Genomic DNA, 24285 nt, shown 5'->3' on the forward strand with positions numbered 1-24285 from the left:
AGAAAGGTTGAGAAACTTTCAGACAGAAGGAGACTAAAGATAAAACTGAACATAATGTGTGATAATGAACTAGATCCCTTTATATTATATATGATTGAGATAATTAGTGAAACTTAAATGGGAGTGATGACTGCATGCATGTATGTATCAGTGTTAATTTCTTGTTTTTCTTGGTTCTGTTGTGTTCTATAGGACAATGTCCTTGCTGTAGGGAATATACACAAAAGCATTTGGGGATGATGTGGTGTCACATTGGCAACTCTCAAATGATTCAGATCAAAATAGTTTTTTTTTACCCTTTCTATATATTTAAGATTGTTTTAAAAAAAAAATGTACAAACAATGAAAATGTTTTCTTCAAAATAAAATGCAAAGTGTAGCTATAATCTGAGAAAAAACATTCCCAGTACATATATCTAAAAAATGACTAGTACTCAAAATATATAAAGAACTTCTACAATTTATCCCTTTTAATTGGAGTGTTTAGACCATTTATTTTTAATGTAATTACTAATATGACTGTATACATACACACACACATACATCTTATGTTTTGTTTTCTATTTGTCCCATCTGTTCTCTGTTCCTTTTTTCCTTTTTCTTGCTTTCCTTCAGATTATTTGAATTTTTTTTTATTTGAATATTTTTTACAAGAAAGAAATGAAACTTTTTAAGTCAGCCTATTGGAGATAGTCTTTTATTTTATTTTATTTTTGTTTGTTTATTCATGAGAGAGACACAGAAAGAGGCAGAGACAGAGGCAGAGGGAGAAGCTGGCTCCCTATGGGGAGCCCAGTGTGGGACTCGATCCTGGAACCCCAAATCACACCCTGACCCAAAGGCAGGTGTTCAGCCAACCATTGAGCCCCAGGAGTCCAAGAGATAGACTTTCAGTTGCATATTCTTGTAACTGTGAATCCAAAAGAAGAAATTAAAATGTCCAAGTGTTTGGAATGGTAGGATGAATGAGAACAAATCAGTCAAAAGAATTAATTGGTATTTGGAAAACAGGTATTACATGGTGGGCAAGTTGTTTTCTAACTTTGTTAGTAAAGGAATAAAAGTGCCAAACAACCTTAAATTGTTTAATTAGATATAAATTGTAAAGTTGGGACAAACAGGGAAGATGTAGGATTCTCTTTTTCCTAATTGTTTTTAAGCATTACATAATTACCTGTTCTCTATTTGGAAATGTAGGAAGACAAACTTTACCAGAAGGGTATAATGCCTCACAACATTTGTAACAATGTGACCTCTTTTAAAAACAAAAATTCTCTATCAAATTAAATTAATAGATTGATCGATTGGTCGATTGCAGGTTGGCTGGCACCTGGGTGGCTCAGTTGGTTAAATGTCTGCCGACAGCTCGGGTAATGATCCTGGGATCCTGGGATCCAGCCCTGCATTGGCCTCCCTGCTCAGTGGAGAATCTGATTCTCCCTCTCCCTCTGCTGCTCCCCCTGCTTGTTCTCTCTTTCAGTCTTGTTCTCTCTGTCAAATAAATAAATAAAAATAAAAACAAAAATTACCTTTCTGTGAAATGCCTGGTCTTTATTAAACTAATCCTTTTTATTTGTGTTTTACAATGTTACTATCTCTTTTTTTCTACTGTAGCTTGAAATTTTGACAAACTTGGCAAATGAAGCCAACATATCAACTCTGCTTCGAGAATTTCAGGTTTGTATACAGTGCTAATTATAAAATAACTTCTAAAACATTTGTTTAGTGTACAGTGAACTATACATCTTTCTCAATTCACAAGTAGGCAATTGTGTTAAATAAAACAGTGATTTGGGACAAGATCGAGAAAAGAAATTTATAAATTTCTACACATAAACATTAACTACAAATTTAAATTTTAAGGGAAATGAAATAGTAGTCCCTTTCATGTTTTCATAGAATTTGAAGGAGTAGTTTATAACTATACTTTTTTATCTTTAAATTATGTTATTGGGAAGGATTCCATATCTCTGTGCTGTCATTATCACTAGTCCATTCCATATTCTGCATTCTGAAAATGGTTTCACTTCTTATCTGGTTGTCCTGTTTAATTGACCTATCACTCTTTTAGATAGTGTCCAAATTGCTCCTGTCATGATGTTTTTTTATCATTGTTTTTGTTTTGTACTTTTTAAAACCATTAATGCTATGGATGGGATGTCTCCCAGCTATGCACCCTTTAAAAAGTATTATTAAAAAAAAAAAGTATTATTCAACAATTACCTCATGGGTATATGCCCTTTAAGATGGAGGGGTCAGCTCTGGACACTTAGTGGTTAACAATAGCAATAGAGGGATCCCTGGGTGGCGCAGCGGTTTAGCGCCTGCCTTTGGCCCAAGGCGCGATCCTGGAGACCCGGGATCGAATCCCACGTCGGGCTCCCGGTGCATGGAGCCTGCTTCTCCCTCTGCCTGTCTCTGCCTCTCTCTCTCTCTCTATCTCTGTGTGACTATCATAAATAAATAAAAATTAAAAAAAAAAAAACAATAGCAATAGAAAACCTAATATTACGAATTGTGTATCTCATCAGCAGTTTTCTTAGTAAAAATATACCACATGCTACACACAAATCAGTTTTTGTTAACTCTCCACTTCTGTGGATTTTTATTTTGTTGCCATTATCCTCCTATATACCTATATTAAATTTCCTTTTAGCTACATAAATATTGTATTTTTTTTTCCTGGGGGACCTTATACTTATAACAGGAGTAGTAGAATATTATAGCATGCCTATAATTTATAATTTTATAACTGGATTACTGTACTTTTATGCTATATATTTTTCTAGAAGTATTCCTTATAAACTTAGGATGTTTTAGGATGCCTGGGTGACTTAGTTGGTTAAACATGCAGCTCTTGATTTCAGCTAAGGTCATGATCTCAGGGTTGTGAGATTGAGCCCCAAGTTGGGTTCTGTATTGGGTGTGGAGCCTGCTTAAGATTCTCTTTCCTGGGCAGCCCCGGTGGCGCAGTGGTTTAGTGCCGCCTGCAGCCCGAGGTGTGATCCTGGAGACCTGGGATCGAGTCCCGCGTCAGGCTCCCTGTATGGAGCCTGCTTCTCCCTCTGCCTGTGTCTTGCCTCTTCTCTCTCTCTGTCATGAATAAATAAATAAATAAAATTAAAAGAAAAAAAAAAAAAGATTCTCTTTCCTTCTCCCTTTGCTCCTCCCCCGCAAATAAAAAATTTTTAAAAAATAAATTAGAATGTTTTGGATACCCAGTCATCTTTTATTTATATATGCCAGAAAATACAGTATCTCAAGTAATACATACCTAGAGAACATTAATTGGGTTTGATTTCTATTTCATTTTTATAAATTTGCCTTTTTTTTTTAAGTTTTTTATTTTTGTCTTAGTCTTTCCATTTGTCTCTTTTCTTATTGTATGTAAACTGTTTGGGTGTCCTTTTGCTATCAGCTTCCTGCTATGTTAAGTTTACTGGGGATGTAGGTGGTGCATCTCAGGCAATTTTATAGCATTGTTTAGTTGTACAGAGGTGACACACTGGACCTATTTCAAAATATTGGTGTCTAGCCACTTCATCTAATATTAGGATTTTTAATAAAGTCCATCATTTAGTTAGACTTTCTAATATATTCTTTTTTTATGTATCTACTTTTATCACTGTCAGCATTTGTGCCTTATTTGTGTGGTTTATGGGTTATGTTTATAGGTATGACCAGCTTACTTAAAACTTTTTGAGTAAAACAGAATTTTTCTAAAGACATATAGTTTTTATGTTTTTTTTTTAAGATTTATTTATTTTTTCATGAGAGAGAGAGAGTTAGAAACATATGCAGAGGGAGAAGGGAGAAGCAGGCTCTTATCAGGAGCCTGATGTTGGACTTAATCCCAGATCCCGGGATCACGACCTGAGCTGAAGGCAGCTGCCCAACCGCTGAGCCACCCAGGTGTCCCAAGACATATATTTTTTAATTGAGGAAATTAGGTCATCAGCTAGAAAGTGGTTTAAATACAATCGATCTTTCCTACATGGAACTAAGAGAATTTAATTTTTTTCTTCAGTATTTAATCCTATTCTTGGTACTGCTTTCACAAACAAAATCCATATGGTTTTAGATGTTCTTAGATTTCCTCTTCCATTTGTCATTTTGGCACCATTTAAATATACATCCTCTTTGGTATGTTAAGTAACCATAGTGTTCATTTTACATTACGTACTTCTCATTTGAGGTTCGGAATCTTTTTTTAAAAAATTTCAGTTGAGGGTTGCCTGGTTGGCTTAGTCAATAAAGCATGTGATGCTTGATTTCAGATTGAGACTGAGCTGCACATGGAGAGGAAAGCTTATTTCTAAAAAATAAATAAATAAAAATTCAGTTGAAAATGGGATTTTAAATTTTGTTTACATACATTGTAATATATAAATATGTTATATTTTATACACATAAAGCATGTTCATTTCTATAAACAATAAAAGCTCTTTTTAAATTAGGAAAGTTAGGGCAGCCCGGTGGCCCAGCAGTTTAGCTCTGCCTTCAGCCCGGGGTGTGATCCTGGAGATCCGGGATCAAGTCCCACGTCGGGTTCCCTCCATGGAGCCTGCTTCTCCCTCTGCCTGTGCCTCTGCCTTTCTCTCCCTCTCTCTCTCTCTCTCTCTCTGTCTGTCATGAATAAATAAATAAAATCTTAAAAAAATAAATTAGGAAAGTTATAATCAAAGTGAAATTCTTTACAGCTATAGTAAATTTTGTGAAGATCTTTTAACTTCCTGTTATTAAGTCAGTGATTTCTTTTTAAGTTTATATAAATACATAGTTTACAATATGTTTTTAAAACATTCTTTTAAAGAAAATCTATTTCAAAAGTCTGGTATTTTGTTACAAACTGAGTATTTTAAAAGTCTATTGGAATACTGCTTATTGTAGCTATTATAGTTTTACTACCATTCAGATACCATTTTGAAAATGTTTGTCATAGTATTTTTGTCCATTTCCTCTTCTCCTAACTTTAGATTTAGTGTCTCTGAAAAAGCAACCCTTTTTTTCATAGATTCACAGATGCTGCTGGTTAAATGAACTGAAACCTCCAAAGAGAGAGTTCTCATCATCTCTTTCAACCTTGCACTTAAACTAATTGCTGTCTTTGGGTGACTGCTCCCTACTATCTGTTTTGGAGTCACAAGCCTCTGTGGCCACAGGTGAATGAACCTGGCTTGAAAATGTGCCTCTTCTATAGGCACATTCTTTAAGTAAAAAAACAAAATTAAATTAAGCTAAGTCATCATTTGGACCTGTTGTGCATATAAATGAGAATATTCATATTATAAAATTTGTTTTTTTTACAAAGCTTAATATCTTTTTGTTTACTTGATATTACCAAAGTATAAACTAATTGAAATGGTATTTTTTAGACCTATGTGAAAAGCCAGGATAAACAGTTTGCAGCAGCCACTATTCAAACGATAGGCAGATGTGCAACCAACATCTCAGAAGTCACTGACACATGCCTCAGTGGCCTGGTATGTCTCTTATCCAACAGAGATGGTAAGTTGACGATTTAATTTTATTTGCAAGTAATTTATCATTTGGATATTCTTGGCATGATCTTCAAATTGTAACGTTTTCAACATTGCATTTTAGTGTTTCCTGTATGTCAGTAGCATGGTCATGATGAGAGTAGCATTTGATCTTTGAAATACAAAGACATACACGCACACTTTTGTCTTGTTTTAGTAAATCAGATAATAAACTTAGAGTATTTTTCCTAAATAGGACTAAGAAATTATAACTTGTTTATTTCTTTACATTTCAGTCACCTTCATTATACCCTTTCTACAAAGGTTCTATTTTGCTGCTTTTAATGACATGTAGTCATGTATTTATATTGGTTCACCTGCAGAGGGTGCTAAAAGCAGGCAAATGGCTAAAAGGCATATAACATGGAGAAGTGGCTAGATCAAAAAAGAATGTTTATTATGTACCTTCAAAGGTTTTTTTCCAGAAACTCATCTAATGATTTTATATTCAATATGAAACTTAATTTAAAAATCATCCGTTTGAAACAACTTCGTGTTTTTAAGCCAAACAACACGTAAACATTTTGTAAAACTGGGTAGGTGATAACCAGTGAAATGTATAATCTAGATGTCATACTGTTCTGTGGTAAAATGTCAGTTATTTCTGTGGTATGGCTTTAGAGCAAGTAAAGCCATTTGGGGAAAGATAAATATTGGTCAACTTTCACCTTTATAATAATTTATGTATAGAATTTTTATTATAATTGTATATTTGATTAAAACATTTTTTAGGAAAAGCTCAATTTTCTGTGTAAAATCATTGAAGTTATTTGTGGAATACTAAGTATAATTATGTCATATTTAGGCATATACAACATAGCGCAAGTTGAAACATAAGAAAATTGATCATTTTACATTTATATTATTTTGTTTTTCACTACAATAACTGTTATCCCTAATTATGAATTCTCAAATGTAGATCTCTTTAGAAAACCATCCATTGTGATAAGCATTTCTAATGAAAACAAACCGAAACAAAATTTTGCCCAATTAGGAGTGATTTTTTACTGTGAACATAAAAATATAAACTTGAACCATGTAAACTTAAGGTAATAAGATGGGTAGAACATTTTTCTACATTCAGTATTAAAACTAAATAAGTTGCAACAAACATTTCAAGGAAATAGATTTTTTTTTAAGTTTACTATAAAATGTAACTAGAGAAGATTAGGATGCTAAATGGCATTCATTTTACCTATATCTACTTCTCATTTTACCTCATCTACTTTACCTATATCTACTTCCCTTTTGTCTCTATTTCTGTGTCACACATTAAAATGTGAGTTGAAAAACCTGTTTTATTTCCTGTATCTTAATAATAACTTTCTTCTTGATTGTATATGAGACATTTCTTGGAAAAATATTTCCAGAACCTTAGGGATTATGAACCAGGATTTACCAGGGTAATTATTTTAAAATTTAGTTGCATATGAAAAATACTACAAGCTAGTTAGTATACTCAGTGGTTCTTTTAAATACAAAGTATATTATTTAAGGTTTCTGAATTCTAGTTTTTGACCATTTTTTCTCATGTGAAATTTTCAAGTTGTGGATTTTAAAGCAATTATCTCTACTTCAGCTTTGTAAATTTCTTGAAAGTATTTTTTATTGACTTTGATTTAAAAGATGAATATTCTACCCTAGTAGTACTTTGAAGGGAAGAGTAGATTGTTTTATAATTAGATTATGGGAGACTAATATAATCTATATTCACTGTTAAAAGTAGGAAGATTTACTAATTTAAACTCTGATATTTTGATGTTTAGGATTTTGTTTTTGGTAAATCAAAACTGTCATTATAACAATGGCCTTTTTCCCTGCAGTTTGAATATTTTAGAAACTTAAATTGTCCATATTTTGGTTGCATAATCATCATTAGCCTATAGTGTCTCGTTCTTAATTCTTTTTCATATGTGCTGTACTTTTGTAGTTCGAAAACCTCATTAAAAGTGGTAAAACAGGGGGGCATTCCTGGGTGGCTCAGCGGTTTAGCGCCTGCTTTTGGCCCAGGGCGCGATCCTGGAGTCCCGGGATCGAGTCCCACATCGGGCTCCTTGTGTGGAGCCTGCTTCTCCCTCCTCCTGTTTCTCTGCCTCTCTATGTCTATCATAAATTAATAAATCTTTAAAAGAAAAAAAGAAGTGGTAAAACAGGGGCGCCTGGGTAGCTCAATCAGTTAAGCATCTGCCTTCGGCTCAGGTCATGATCCTGGGGTCCTGGGATTGAGCCCCTCAAGCCCCATGGAGGGCTCCCTGCTCAGTGGGTTGTCAGCTTTTCTTTGTCCCTCTGCTTCTCCCCCCACTCATGTTCTCTCTCAAATAAATAAAATCTTAAAAAAAATGTAGTAAAACAAATAAGGAGAATATTTATGTTAAAATCAGTAATATTAAAGAAAGTAATAATATTTTTAACTTTAAAATGACCAATCCGGACAACAGAGCTCCTTTCTTCTATTAAAAGATCTGCTTTTAGGAATAGGTGTCAAGAATGAGGTCTCAGTTTCTTTAAAATCTATATAGTCTTTTGAGGTTCTAAGGATCTGTGATTTTTGATATTAATACAAATATCTCATCATCTGTTCAGATAATGTATCTTAAAACCTTAGGGAGGGAACCCTGGGTGGCGCAGCGGTTTAGCGCCTGCCTTTGGCCCAGGACGCGATCCTGGAGACCCGGGATCGAATCCCACGTCGGGCTCCCGGTGCATGGAGCCTGCTTCTCCCTCTGCCTATGTCTCTCTGCCTCTCTCTCTCTCTCTGTGGGACTATCATAAATAAAAAAACAAAAAACAAAAAACAAAAAACAAACCTTAGGGACAGCAGTTAGACTCCATTGTTTTTTCCATATATTTAACACATTCTTTTTAGATCTGTAGGGGGTTTTTTGTTTGTTTGTTTTTAATGTAACTGACTTCTCCTTTGACACGGAGAGGACTTTTCTAGGCAGACTTGAAGCTTGCCTAAAATAGTTTGGTATCACTATCTAAGATTAATTTGACAAATTTCTCAAGGACCTTTATGAGAAATTGCATATGTGCATTTCATCTGGCTTAGGATAATTTAATTGTCTAAGGCAATTTACTTCTGGTAACCTATTAGCAAAATTTGCTTGTCTGAATAACTTTACCGTCAATTGTAAACTAAAAGGATTGGGGCAGAGGACTATTTTTGTTGTTGTTTCATTTAGTTTTACATAATTCAATAAATATTTATTGAGAACTGGAATACATTGGGGGTAATTAGTATATGTTGAATAGCTAAATAAGATACTCATTCAGCCTATAAAAGGTTCCTGCATTTACAGAGTTAACAGTCTAATGAAAGGAGACAGTAATATAAAACAAGTATATTATAGTTCTGTGTATTGACCACTTACTCTGTTGTGAGCTGTCTGCTAACATGCAGAACTACACTACCTGTGTTTGAAAGTTAATGCTGTCTTGAATAAATTACTCAATCTCCCTGTGCTTCAGATTCTTCATTTGTAAAATGAGGATAATAGTAGACCGTAGTAACCTTGAAGACAATGCTAGGTGAAATAAACCTGCCACAAAAAGCCAAATATTGAATGATTCCGCTTTGTGTGAGAAACCTAAAATAGTCAAATTCATAGACTTAGAGAGTGGAATGCAAGTAGCCAGTGGTGGAGGAAAAGGGAACCCAGGGAATTACTAAACAGAAAACATAATGTTTCATTTAAGCAAGTTGAATAAGCTCTAGAGATTTGCTGTACAATATTATACCTATAGTCAACATTAATGTAACTACATTTTGTTATGAGGGTAGATCTCATGTTAGGTGTTCGTACCAAAATGAAATTAAATTTTAAAAATTGGGCTATACATCTTAGAGTAAGGACCATGAGGACAAGGCAGAAGCCAGAAAAGGTCCAGAATACAGAATCATTTTTTTGCTTCTGGTAGAGCAGCACCACAGTCCTGTGGTCTCTGAAAAATAGGGAATAGCATAAAGGAAAAGGGGTAGGATTACGTGAAGGGATGAGAAGGCACACGGGTGAGGCCGAATAGGACTCCTGCCAGAGATGTCCAGGTCCTTATGTTCAGAACCTATGAATATGCCACCTTCCATGGCAGAAGGGACTTTGCAGATATGATTAAGATTCTTGAGATGGAGACCAGAAGGGTCCTTAGGGAAGGAGGGAGGTCAAGAAAGTCATGTCTGAAGCAGAGCTTGGAGCGATACCATTGCCAGAATGGGGCCTTGAGCCGAGGAATATGGACAGCCTGTAGAAGCTGGAAAAGGTAAAGAGTGGATTTTCTCTTAGAACCTCTGTAGAGATGTAGTCATGTTGATATCTTGCTTTTAGCCCCATAAAGGTTAAACTGTTAACTTTTGACTCTAGAACTGTGTGATGCTAAATTTGTATTGTTTGAAGCCACTGCATTTGTGGTAATTTATAAGAACAATAGGAAAGGATATAGCATTAAAGGATAAATGATGCTAAATATATATTTTAACTATAGCTAATCCTACCTCTCGTGTATAATAAAAGTAATGCAGTATTTTTTTCTTGGCCTAGTTTTGCAATAATATGTTTTAAAAATAAAAAATACTCTGGTTTCTTAAAATCATATTTACCATATTCTACTTTGCATATTCATTACTTTTAATTTTTCTTACTAAAGTATAAGTTTGAGAAAGTCAGGATATTAATCTTTGTTTTCATCAAAGGTCAAAGTGGTGGTCTTTGTGTAAGTAATAGTTGCACCTCTTAGAGTTTAGAGATGAATGGTACATTCTGAATTCTGGACAAAGTCCTGTAAATCTAGTGCATTTCCTCTCTTCATCTTTAAAATCATGAGGATAAGGTACCTACTATATGTTACTATAGAAGAGAAAGAAATTTATCATACCATAAACTAAACCGTATAACCTTCATTTAACCTTCTGGAGAAAGAGGTACAGTTTGAAAAAATGTATGTTTAATGATTAGAATCATAAAAATTTTACATGTATTCTTAAAGGGAGCTAGATAAGAAGATATATTTCAGAGAAAATAATAATACAAATCATGGTATTTCCATTATAATATTAAAAATAAACCTTTGTTTATTTGTTATATGCCAGGGGAATCTCTTAATGTCCATGAAGCCCTATTAATAAAAAAAAAATGTCAAAATAATAAAGGCATTGTTGACTTACTTATTTGACATCAGTAGCATTGATAATTGTTTATATAAGATTCATTCCATACATAAGTTTAGGTGCTCTGGCTAACTGGATTACAATTCTCTGCTGGTGCCACCAAAAATGTAATTCTGGACCAGTGATTAGCAACTTCAGTGTGATAACTCAATCCCAGAATCCCAGTTTCAGGATCTGCTTCCTTAGAGCCACTCCTAGGACCAATTACTATATTAGTTAAGGCCCTGGCAAGAAACAGATGGTACACTTAAAAAGGATGATTGAAGAGAATTTAACAAAGGAACTATTTATAAGGTATGGGCAGGATCAAGAGAAACCAAGAAGGTATGATGTAAAACTCTGGGACTAACAGGCTAGTGATAGTGGGAAACCCCTTTATCATATCTAGAATTGAAGGGAAGGGGTGTGAGGTGTGAGGAGTGGGAGCAGTTACCAGACTCAGCAGGTGAGAGCCATTCCAGAAGAATTGAAACTATCAATAGATGAATGCATACACTACCAGGTAGACCTGGCAGTAGAGAGATCCAGGATAGTAAATGCAATCTCCTTCTGCCCTTTGATCTGCTGGTGCTTCCTATTAGCTAAACATAGCTGGAAGCTAGGGACAAGGGAGTTTGGTTGATGCAATCTGCAGAGATCAACCTCTAAGGGCACAGAGTGGGTCAGGAAAGTCAGAGAGTGGATTCACCAGGCAAATGGAGAGAATCCAGCACATAAGTGTACTAATTCTGGCTCTGAAGTCAGGCTATTTCTATAGTAACACCTTTCTTACTATTTTTTTTTTTAATTAATTAATTTATTTATGATAGTCACACACAGAGAGAAAGAGAGGCAGAGACACAGGCAGAGGGAGAAGCAGGCTCCATGCACCGGGAGCCCGATGTGGGATTCGATCCCGGGTCTCCAGGATCACGCCCTGGGCCAAAGGCAGGCGCCAAACCGCTGCGCCACCCAGGGATCCCACCTTTCTTACTATTAATGATTCACACAACTGATGATCCTTAGTACTCGTATTTTGTACATACCACTTACGGAATTTTTTTTAGTTTGGTGAGCAGCAAAATCTATCCGCCCTCCCTTGGCTCTTCTGATTCAAGGATCCAGGCATTGGAAAGGGATATTAGAAACTAGGAGGTAACAACAGAAGTTAGAAATTAAAGTATAATCTTCTGCTTAAGAAATGTTCACCCCCAACATTTGGAAATATACTTGTAGTTATAGTTCTCACCTAGTCATTTAAAACATGTAGAATATTTTGCATTTAAATTGCATTAAACATATCTAATATGAATAATTTCTATCTTTTCCAGAAATAGTTGTTGCTGAAAGTGTGGTTGTTATTAAGAAATTACTGCAAATGCAACCTGCACAACATGGTGAAATTATTAAACATATGGCTAAACTCTTGGACAGCATAACTGTGAGTACCAATTAATAGGTCTTTCCTAAATTTAACTGGATTTTAGTCAATAATAGTGTTAAAATAAGTGGACATCTTAAAGTCTACTGGCTAAGAGCTTAACTGTTTGGATTCAAATTATGGTTCTAAGATTTTACACTGTTGTGGAAGGGAATTACAAATTGAAATGCAATAAATGCTGTAGTGTTAGATTGGAAATGGAGATATCAATGTGAACTTCATGGGTTTTATATTCGAGATATGTGTGAGTGTATAAATGCATGTATGTGTGTCCACACACATTTAAGTGTGCACATATGAATGCAAATATTACTCAATATATACAAACATCTATTTCTTGGAGAGGGCCTGCATGCAATAATACCAAATACAAATAAGCACATCTAGTTGCCTAGATCTTGTTTTTTTTTAATTGAGATATAATTTTATACCATAAAATTCACTCACATAATTTAACAGTTGTTGGTATATTCATAAAGTTGTGTAACCATCACTACTATGTAATTCCTGTACATTTTTATCATTCCAGTAAAAGAATCCTGTGGCTCAAACTGATCCTTCCCTTTCTCTAGCCCTTAACAACCACTAATCAATCTACTTTGTCTTTATGGATTTGCTTATTCTGGATGTTTCATATAAATAGAGTCATACGTCAAGTGGCCTTTTTTGTCTGGCTTCTTTAACTTACCATGTTTTCAAGGTTTGTGCATGTTCTAAAATGTAGTACTGCATTCTTTTTGGTAGACCTTGGTTTTTAAATTGCATTCACCCCTCAAAGGAACCAGGTCTACTTAGAGAAATGGCTGATTTTAAAGCTAGGGCAAAGAAAGGAAAAGATGATACTGCAACATCTTGTTGGGCTAAAAAAGCAAGGAAATGTTCACAGAATGATAGAGATGTGTCAGAAAGACACAAAAGCCAGCTTGAAGGGGCTCCCAGTGGCCAATTTGGAAAACAAAATAAATTGTAGTAAAAGGATTATGGCCTAATGAATAGGGTAAGAATTTCTTGAGGCCACAGTGGAATGAATGAATGAATGAATGAATGAAGGGAGAAAGGTAAGCTCTTTCTTACAATGCAAAACTAATAAATGTAGAAGGAATGATGGAATTAGAATATTACCATTTGCATACCATCACAATAATGATTGAGGTAAGAATCATTAACAAATGCTAAAAAGTAGGGGTGAAAGTTTGAGTAGCCAGAGGTTATTTGTACAGTTTCAACGTATATAACATTACAAAGCATAAATTAGTGACTTTTGATTTACGATGGAGAAACCTAGCAGATTCTACCTGAACCAAATGAACATAGTTTACATTGCCAGCAATAGGATCAAATACCTTCTGATATGATATAGTGAATAGATCAGGTCTGTTGACTTCTTGCCAAAAGTGAATGGCTTAAATATAATCAAGATGAAACATGAGACAAACCCAAGTGAGGGTATACTGTGAAATAACTGGCTTGTACTCTTTAAAATGCCAAAGAAAAAAAGAGATTAAAAGGATATGACAACTCTATGCAACACATAAATTTGGGTTTTCTTTTTCTGTAATGGATTTGGTGGGATTTGATAGGACTAATTGGCAAAATCTCAAAATCTGTAGATTAGGTAATAGTATTTATTGCTTCAGTGTTTAAAATTCCTAATTTTTAAATCACTTTACTGTAGCAATGTAAGAACATTCCTTTTATTACAAAGTTTACAATAAAGTATTTTGATGTTTAAGGATAAATCCTCAATTTTTATCAATTTAGGAAACAAAATATCTGTGCATATATAGAACACCAAAAGCAAGTGTAGTAAAATGATGACATTTGAGGAATCTGGGTGAAGAGTACAAAAGTTCTTTTTATTCTCTCAGCTTTTCCATAAATGTGAAATTCTGCTTAAAAAATTAAAAAATAAATGTTAATTTTTTTCTACCACTTTCCAGCTCTGTTTTTACATTAAAATCTCCATACTTTATTTTTTAAAAAAGGTTTTATTTATTTATTCATGAGATACACAGAGAGAGAGGCAGAGACATAGGAGAAGCGGGCTCCCATTGGAGAGTGTGATGTGGGACTTGATCCCAGGACCTGGGATCACATCCTGAGCCAAAGGCAGATGCTCAACCACTGAGCCACCCAGGTGCCCAAAATCTCCATACCTTAAAAATAAAAATATAAATTAAAAAAAAAAAAAAAACACCTCCATACTTTTCCCATCTTAAAGTGGTGATAGTAAAAACAAACCTAATATTTTGTGCATACTACATTAGTTGATATTAATGTATGATATTAATTATATTAATTAATGATATTAATGCTCTTAATATTTCCTGGCATATTAATAATTAATTAATGATATTAATGCTCTTAAGAATATTTCCTGGCACCTAGTGGTACTACATAAGTGTTTGCGGTCTTTATTATTTAGGTCCTATTTCTTTCTCTTTTTCCAATTTTATTTCCAGTTTTCAAACTCCTCAGTCTATCTCAGTCTGATTTTGACTCCACTTTCCAGGGTCATTGACTGTCTTCAGTGGAAAATTTACTGTTGATGTCCTTCATGGTCTTTTGTTAGCATTTGACTTCACATACTGCTTCTTCCCTTTTGGAAACATTTTCCATGGCTTCTTTCTGGTTTTTCTTCAAACTCCTCTCCATTGTGGGGATCCCTAGATGGCTCAGCGGTTTAGGGCCTGCCTTCAGCCCAGGGCATGATCCTGGAGTCGTAGGATCGAGTCCCACGTCAGGCTCCCTGCATAGAGTCTGCTTCTCCCTCTGTCTGTGTCTCTTCCTCTCTTTCTCCATGTCTCTCATGAGTAAATAAATAAAATCTTTAAAAAAAAAAACCAACAAAAAACCTCCATTGTGTTTGCCCTTCACTATGTCTGTCCTTTCAATCCTGATTGAAGTTTTTTTTTTTTTTTTTTTTTTTTTTTTTCCAATGTTGGTTAAGGTTTAAAACTAATGTTCTATAACAGAGTTGTAGTTTAGGGGAAAAAATATATTATTTTCTTCTTTGAAGATGTGGTAATGTATACTCTAAATCTGTTCGGAGGGATTATATTCGTGTGGAGTTTCTTTTAAAGATTTTATTTATTTATTTGAGAGAGAGAGTCGGGGGCCGGGGAGAGGGAGAAGCAGACTCCCCACTGAGCAAGGAGCCCCAGGCGGGGCTCAATTCCAGGACCTCAGACGAAGGCAGACATTTAACTGACTGAACCACCCAGGCACCCATGTTGTTATGATTTAAGGCAAGGTGAGGAGTCTGTGTCAGGACCAATTTTTAATAATCGCTGCTGGCAAAATTTTCTTTCCCTCAGGGTGTTAATAAAGCCTCCAGGGCAGTTGTATGTTTATCTTAAAGCTAAGAATAAGACTCACAGGAGTCTGTTGGCATCTGAGCTCCCACCATATCTCGCACCATAGTTCCTTTATCTTTATATCTACTCTTATTATTGATTCTAATTATTAAAGCCAGGACTTCTCAGGGACTGTGTATGAGAAGTATAGGAATTAAGACAGTAGATTTGATATTAGCAAATTTAGTAAGTTTAAAATCATACCAACTGTCTTTTCTGATCACAGCAGTGGTCAGAATCTAGAAATCAAAAATAAGAGGAAAGTGAAAGGATGGATGTACAAATATGTGGAAGCTAAATCACACTCTTCTAAACCATTAAGTCAAAGAGGAAATCAAAAGAAAAAAATGGTCTTGAAATAAGTGAAAATGAAAACACATCAAATATTCTGGTGTGCAGCAAAAGCAGTTTTGAGAGAAAAATTCATAGCAATAAACACACATACTAAGAAATTAGAAAGATCTCAAAAAACAACCTAACTTTACATCTCAAAGAACTGCATATATGGGATCAGTAAAACTAAGAGCTGGTTCTTTGAAAAGATAAGCAAAACTGACAAACCTTTAGCTAGACTAAGGGAAAGAAAGAAAAAATAAAATTAGAAATGAAAGAGGAGATAACTGATACTACAGAAATACATAGAATTATGAGACTACTCTAAACAATTATATGTCAACAACTTACATAATCTAGAAGAAATGAATGCCATTTCTAGAAATACACAACCTATCAAGAGTGAATCAGAAAGAAAGAAAATTTGAGCAGAACAATAACAAAGAGATTGAATTAATAATAAAAAAAATTCTCGACATAAAAATGTCCACAACTGAAGCACTTCACTGCAGAATTCTACCAAACATTTAAAGAAGAAATTAATACCAATCCTTCTCAAACTCTTCCAAAACATTGAGTGGGGGGAAACACTTCCAAACCTATTCTGCAAGGCCAGCGTTACTTTGATACCAAAAGCAAACAGGATACCACAAGAAAACTGTAGACTTTTATCCCTGATGAATATAGATGGGAAAAATTTCAGCAAAATATTAGCAAACCAAATTCAAGAACACTTTAAAAGGATTTACACCATGACCAAATGGGATTTATACACAAATCAATAAATTCAGTACACTTCAGTAAGGTGAAAGACAAAAATCACGTGATTATCTGGATAGAGTCAGGAAAAAGCATTTGACAAAATACAACATCCTTTCATGATAAAAACCCTTAACAGATTGGTTGTAGAAGGAACATATCTCAACATAAGGAGGGTTGTGTATGACACACCTACGGCTAAGATTCTGATAGTCAGTAAAGAAAAATTGGAAACTATTTCCCCTAAGATCAGGAGCAATGCAAGGATAGGCTGATATGATCCTATATATAGAAAATCCCAAGTCAGTCCAAATACTATTGGAATTAATCAGTGTTTTCAGTTACATGGTGGGATACAAAATTAACATAGAAACATCAGTTACATTCCTTTACACAGATAAAGCATCTGAAAGAGAAATAAAACCATTCCATCCACAGTAGCATCAAAACAATAAAATGAGTAGGAAGCAAATTTTGACAAGAAAGTAAAGATCTGTATAATGTAAAGACAACCCATGTTCATGGATCAAAAGGATAAATATTGTTAAAATGGCCATACTTCTCAAAGCCATCTACAGATTTAATGTGATCCCCATCAAAATACAAAAGTCATTCTTCACAGAAGTAAAAGAAACAATCCTAAAATTTGTATGGAACTGCAAAAGACCCCAATAGCCAAAGCAAGCCTGAGAGAAAAGAACAAATCTGGAGGTATCATACTCCCTGATTTGAACTATACTACAAAGCCATAGTAATAGAAGCAATATTATACTGGCACAAAGATAGAAAGACAAGCAGAACAGAATAGAGAGCCTGAAATTAAACCCTGGCATATATGGTCAACTAATATTCAACAAGGGAGCCAAGAATACCCAACAGGGAAAGGATAGTCTTTCAACAAATAGTGCTGGGGAAACACATGCAGATCAAGGAAATTGGATCACTGTCTCACTGCACTCACAAAAATTAACTCAAAATGGGTCAAAGGCTTAAATATAAGACCTGATACCATGAAACTCCTAAAAGAAAACATAGGGAAAGGAGTTCATTAATATTAGTTTTGGCAGTGACTTTTTGGGTATGACATCAAAACCACAAACAACATCAACAAAAAATTAACAAGGGACTACATCGCCTCCCAAATCTGCAGAGCAAAAGAAGCAATTAACCAGGGGCACCTGGGAGTGGGACAATTAACAAAATGAAAAGACCTACATAATGAGAGAATTTTTGCAAATCATGTATTGGTTAAGGGGTTAATATCCAAAATGAACATGAAACTTAGTCAACTCAAAACAATATGTAAATATCAAAATAATAGACTGTGTACCCTAAACTTATGTAGTATAACATATCAGACTTACTCAGTTAAAAAGAAAAGACTGAAAACCTGATCACTTGGGTTCATATTTCATCCCTACCTTTTACTGGCTTTGAACTCATACAACGTACTTGACTTTCTGTGCTCCAGTTATCTCATCTGTAAAATAGGGACAGTAGTGATAATAACTTCACAGATCTATTTTGAGAAATCAGTGATCAATGTGCTTAGTAGAACAGTGCTTAGTGTAAGCTATTATGTTCATGGTTATAGTTCATGTGTCTGAAGAAGACAACTTTGCAAGATAGATTCTATTAGTATTCCCATTTTACGTATGAGAAAACCAAAGCACAGAAAGGTTAAGTAACTTGCCCAGAGTCACATAGCTATTAAGTCTGCTTTCTTAACCAATGTATCATGCTTTATCTTTCTTCATTTCTAGTGTCTCTTTTTTTTTTAAGATTTTATTTTATTATTTATTCATGAGAGAGAGAGAGGGAGGCAAAGACACAGGCAGAGGGAGAAGCAGGCTCCATGAAGGGAGCCTGACGTGGGACTTGATCCCAGAACTCCAGGATCATGCCCTGGGCCGAAGGCAGGCGCCAAACCGCTAAGCCACCCAGGGATCCCCTAGTGTCTCTTTTTTATATTCAATTCCTTGCCTACTTACTGACCTGGTCATGATTTTATTACTGTTTCCTTTTGCTTCCTAGAAATCATTGACAAATTGCACATTAGATTGACATGGTCCATGTTTGTCCAAATGTGAAACAGATGTTTAATGTTGTCAGTTATCTCTTGGTAGGAAATGAGAGATCTTTTTCCTCAGGTCCATTGAGATGAACATCCAGCATCTCTGAAATAAGCATCAAATTTCAGATATTTCAGTCATTGTAAGAACCACAGATATTCCTACACATACCTTTTAGGGAGATGATAACTCCCTCTAGTAAGTAAGAACTACTTTTCTAACCAACAACTAATGAATCAAAGTGGGAAACTCTAGATAGAAGACAATAAAGATGCATACATGTGCATAAATGTATACACATGCATATATATACACACATACATATATACACACGTATTATTGAATTTATAAGGATAGTCTAAGAATATCTAACAGAAGTGCTAAATGAGAACTCTTGATGAAGAATGCACAATATAAGGGAAAATCTAATCAGGAACTAAAAATATTGAACTATCTTAGAAAACCAGGGGTAGGGATCCCTGGGTGGCGCAGCGGTTAGCGCCTGCCTTTGGCCCAGGGCGGGATCCTGGAGACCCGGGATCGAATCCCATGTCGGGCTCCTGGTGCATGGAGCCTGCTTCTCCCTCTGCCTGTGTCTCCGCCTTTCTCTTTCTCTCTGTCTGTCTCTCTCTGTGACTATAAATAAATAAATAAATAAATAAATAAATAAATAAATAAATAAATAAATAAGAAAACCAGGGGTAGAATGAGATTGGAGCAGAAAGTATGTGAAGGTAAGGTGAAAAAAGATTATGTTGGTGAAAACAGTGAATTTTGGTGGGGGAAATAGTTATACTTTGTTTATGAGGAATGGCAGAAAAATGTGTGTCTGATCATGATAAGGAAATAGGAAGGTGGAAGTCTGTATTCCTGAACATCTTGTGCTAGGTAAACTTGTGTTCATCTTGTTAGAAAGAGAGGCAACTACAAGAAATATTCAGGCTTTGAGATGAATGTAGCTGCTTACAAAACCTCTGACTGTGAATGAGACTGTATATATATCAACAGACTTCATACTGTCCTAGAAGAAAGATTTTTTTGCATTTGACTATATCCTTTTCTGGAGCTAGAAGATAGTTTTTTATTGTATTGACTTTCTCTACAATAGTTGTTGAAATATTAGCCAAGAAAATACCTTCCTAGAGATCTATATAGCAAAGCCTTTGTTTTGTTTGTTTTTGTCAGAAGGTGAATTTTAGTAGAATATGGAAGTATGATAGGAATTTCAAATTCATAAGGGAGAGAAAAGGGAAACAAATGTAAAATAAATAATAAAATTTTTAAAATGAAGTAAGATGGAAGAGTAAAAATCAAGTACATCCTACCCTACATATGAATGGACTTAATTCTCTCATTTAAAAACTTTCAAATTGGAGTCAAAAATGAAAGTTAGCCATTTATAATTGTAACACCTTAATCAAAGGGGTAAAGATTGAAAAAAGAAGATAGGAAAAGAGATATTAAATGAATATGAACAAGAAAGTAGATTAAAATTAATTAAAAGCAGTAAAACAAAAATGAACATTATAAAATGGAAAAATCCCGATTTACAAAGAAACAGATGCATAAAACTACATGCATACAAAAATATGGCAACCAAATAAATATATAAAGGAAATATATATATTTCCAAATATATGAAGGAAAAATCTGTTAAAAATGCAAGGAGAAATTGGTGGATGACTTTAATATACTTCTCTCATATTAGATATACCCAGCAGATTTTAAGTAAGATATAGATGTAAGGACAAAGAGTATTATAAAATAGAATAAATACTTGATTCAGTACTATAGGTAAAATTTTATCTCTTGAACAGATAATACCCATTTTTATGGATGTGTTCATAAAACATTTCAAAAAATCAGGAATGTACTTGGACATAAAATTTAAAGATTTTATATGTTTTAACCTTAAGCAATAAAATTAGAATTAAATAATTTAAAAGGGTACCAGGCCAGTGTTGATGGAAATACACTTATAGGTGAAAAAAGGTTTAAAGAAGAAAATACAAGCCTTGTATAAAATATAGGAAAATGAAACACTATTCTAAAATGTGTAGGAGGTGGATAAAGTGGCTACTACTACCATTTTTAATGTAAAGAGACCAGAAATAAAAGGATTTGGTAAGAACAATGAAAGCATAAAAGTCTAAAAGGGATCAAAGTTGATTTTATAAAATAGAATACCAAAAAAAAGATAGTTGGAATTGATAAATGCATCTTAAATCTGAAACTTCAGAAAGCCAATAAAGCAGAAAATCCATCCTGATTTTTTTTTAAGATTTATTTATTTGAGAGTGTGTCTGAATGCGCAAATCGGGGGAGGAGCAGGGCCCACCATGGGGCTGGATCCCACAACCCTGAGATCATGACCCGAGCGGACATAAAGAATGGGACTTTTAACCAACTGAGCCACCCAGGCCCAGGCACCCTACCCCTCCTGATTTTGATAAGATACAGACACAAAGCAGAAGTGGACAAATTGGGCACATGATTCAAAGGGGGATTCAAATAATTACAAGAGGGACGCCTGAGTGGCTCAGTGGTTGAGCATCTGCCTTTGGCTCAGGGCGTGATCCTAGAGTCCTGGAATTGAGTCCCACATCAGGCTCCCTGCATGGAACCTGCTTCTCCTCCCTCTTCCTATGTCTCTGTCTCTCTCTGTGTGTCTCTCATGAATAAATAAATAAAATATTTAAAAAAAAACACAAATAATTACAAGAAAACTATAGCAGTTCTGTAGCAAAATTTTGAAATTTTGGAGAATTAAAAGGTAATGGGTTATTAGTATTTACTTAACGTATCTGAGAAAGTTGAAGTGTCTGAAGGTAAGACAAGGAAGAACAATGCAAGATAGTTTGAGATGCATAATCCTAAAAATGATTAGGGATTAAAGGTACATGTTACTCCAGAAGAAGGTGAGTGATGGGGAAAATAGCTGACAGCAGCTTCAAAATCAGGGAAAGGGAGGGACTGAATCCCTAAAATCTCTTTGTCCAAATATTCAAGAGAGCTTTTTACTTAAGAGAGATAACCATGTGTGGAAAAAGAAACAGGGTTTTATTAATCTGACCAAGCACTTGATGACTTAAATGTGCATTAGTGATTCTAAAATGAAAGCTAAACAAGAACTTTTTTCCTGGGCAGCCCCAGTGGTGCAGCGGTTTAGCTCCGCCTGCAGCCCAGGGCGTGATCCTGGAGACCTGGGATTGAGTCCCACATCAGGCTCCCTGCACGGTGCCTGCTTCTCCCTCTGCCTGTGTGTGTCTCTGCCTCTCTCTCTCTATCTGTGTCTCTATGAATAAATAAATAAAATCTTTAAAAAAAAAAAAAAAAAAAAAGAACTTTTCCCCCGAATCTCTCTATATTTCACCCTACCTCCAGGAGTAGTATCTTAAACCAGTTTTTAAAAGAGCCCTCTGGACAGTGGCAGAGGACAAGAGGCCACTGTTGAGCATGTTTCCCTCAGTGCTGAACCCACTTTATTTATTAGGGTAGAATCCTGGGCTCATCTACCCTACAGGAGGGGTAACAAAAATGATAGCCAGACCTTCCTACTCTGGCCATCTTATCCACAGAACAAGAGATCTAAGGAGGTAGGGAAAGGCCCCACATGCATGTGTGCAGGAGTTGTCAAGAGAATAGCCTCGACCTCTTCTGAAAAGACTGGCTCTTGGAAAAGATTCAGAAGGCCATAAAGGAGCCATTGTACAGTGTGGCAGGAGAACCAGGCCAAAGGAGTAATCCCTTCATGTGATTAATGAATAAATGAGGCCCACTGATGTGAAGTTATTTGTCTCCTTGATATACATGATCTATCTAGGGCCAGAACTAGTCTTTTTGCCTTCATGGCTGGTATTTTTCCTTGTGTAGCTACTTGTTTTGTCTCTGCCCAGTAGCCACATGAACTCTGGATTCAGACTTGTACTTACCGTCTTAGTTCCACCACCAACAGACTGTAAGATGTTGGGCAAGTTTCTGAACCCCTTTGTGCCCCAGTTTCTTTATATATCAAGTGGGAATCAAGCCTACTTTCTCAAGCTTTTGTGTTATATAAAAGACTGAAGAAACAGGTGGTCTTAAAACAGTGGCAGTCACGTTGTGAGAACTCAATAGATGTTGGCAATGTAATTTGTTTTTTAAAAGGAACTCAGATTTTGTTGTATTCAAGATTTTTATTACATTTGCTATATATTTATTAAGTGTCATAGTTGAAAATATGAGAACTAAAAGTCAGATTAATTCTATGGTGCTCCTGGTTGGCTCAGTTGGTAGAGCTTCTGCCTTTTACTCAGGTCATGATGCCAATGTGTTGGGATCAAGCCCCTCATGGGGATCCTTGCTTAGCAGGGAGCCTATTTCTCCTCCTTTCTCTTCCTCTCCCTCTGCCTGCTGTTCTCTGTCAAATAAATAAATAAAATCTTTCTTTAAAAATTACATAATTCAACTTTTAAAATTCAGATTGAATACAATAGATTTGTGTTGGTAGTGCTGTCAACTTCTGTTTTGATTGTGAATATTTTATCCTTTGGACTATAATGTGTACTAAAGACTGCTTTTAGAGCAGGTTTCCAGAATAAAATGCATGCTACGTGAAGATTGCTGCTCTACCAGGGTTTCACATATATTCATAAGAGAAGAATTTAAAAATGTAATTTTGTGAAGACTACTGAGTAATATTGAAATAGTACTTTATGTACTCCTTGCGCTGGTGCCTCACTTGAATGTCTGTCATTTCACAAGGTCACTACTCTTTCCCTGCTGCCCCAGCTTAATTCATACTAAAGTGTTAATGCATATTGAGTCCAGATACAGAATATTGAATCTGATTTGCCAGTTGTATGCAGTTTATTTAGATGTTTACTGATTTTGCCTTTGACAAATTTAAATAAAATTGATGTTGCAGAATTTATTTTACACTGTTGCATTGTGCAGCGGCTAGTGTTGAAACACAATAGCTTTTAAATTGAACTGTTTACAGAGTGAGCTGTAAAATCGTTCTAGATGTCTTTCTGTAACTGCTGTGGTCAGCTGAGAATCTTTATTTGTTTTTGCAGGCAAGTTAATGGGTTAGAATGACAGTGGAAACTGCCCTCTCATAGGTTTAAAAAGTGCACTTAACTACTTGATCAGGGCATTTAGAATAAAGAATCAAAGTCATTTACAATCCAGCTTGTCTTTGAAAATATTACAAAGCAGAGGTTCATAATGAAAATATTATGTCTTATGCATATATGTTATTAATTTGTTTATTATTGATACTATTAATACTATTCCATTATTAATGTGTATTTTTAGTTTGGTTTTAGTTCAGTATTCCTGTTTATTCTGTGGTTGAAAAGGCCACGGAGAATAAAAAGTGACCGATTTTCTGCCTTGCTCTTTTTTCATTTGCTTTAAATCTTTGAAAGTAGTGATACTGTGAATCATATTGTCAGTGGTGTACAAATAAGAGTCCTGTAACTTAATTGGGAGAAAAAGGTAGGGCTAGAATCTGAAAATCTTTTGATTCTGATTGCAGCCAAATGCATGAAAACATTAGGTTTTTCCGTTTCCTAAGCATTTTAATAAATTGCCATTACCAAAAATTTGGTATAAGTACATTTTTTATTGATATTACTTCTTGTTGTGGGGAAAATTT

The 24285-nt window shown here is 35.0% G+C and overlaps 1 protein-coding gene across 8 annotated transcripts in view; it reads left to right on the forward strand.

Moving 5' to 3' along the window:
* The window catches only part of AP3B1 (adaptor related protein complex 3 subunit beta 1), a 265515-nt gene that overhangs the window by 119344 nt on the left and 121886 nt on the right, over positions 1 to 24285 (forward strand). For all 8 annotated transcript variants that reach the window (XR_012015574.1, XM_072794100.1, XM_072794111.1 and 5 more), the window contains 3 exons: positions 1615 to 1677; positions 5376 to 5508; positions 12015 to 12124. Coding sequence is in view for 7 of the 8 variants with exons in the window: in XM_072794100.1 (XP_072650201.1) it covers positions 1615 to 1677; positions 5376 to 5508; positions 12015 to 12124 (306 nt within the window). In the remaining variant the exon portion in view is untranslated. The remainder of the gene's footprint in view (positions 1 to 1614; positions 1678 to 5375; positions 5509 to 12014; positions 12125 to 24285) is intronic.

The sequence above is a fragment of the Canis lupus genome, chromosome 2 (assembly GCF_048164855.1).
Source record: "Canis lupus baileyi chromosome 2, mCanLup2.hap1, whole genome shotgun sequence".
In the NCBI taxonomy this organism is placed as follows: Eukaryota; Metazoa; Chordata; class Mammalia; order Carnivora; family Canidae; genus Canis; species Canis lupus.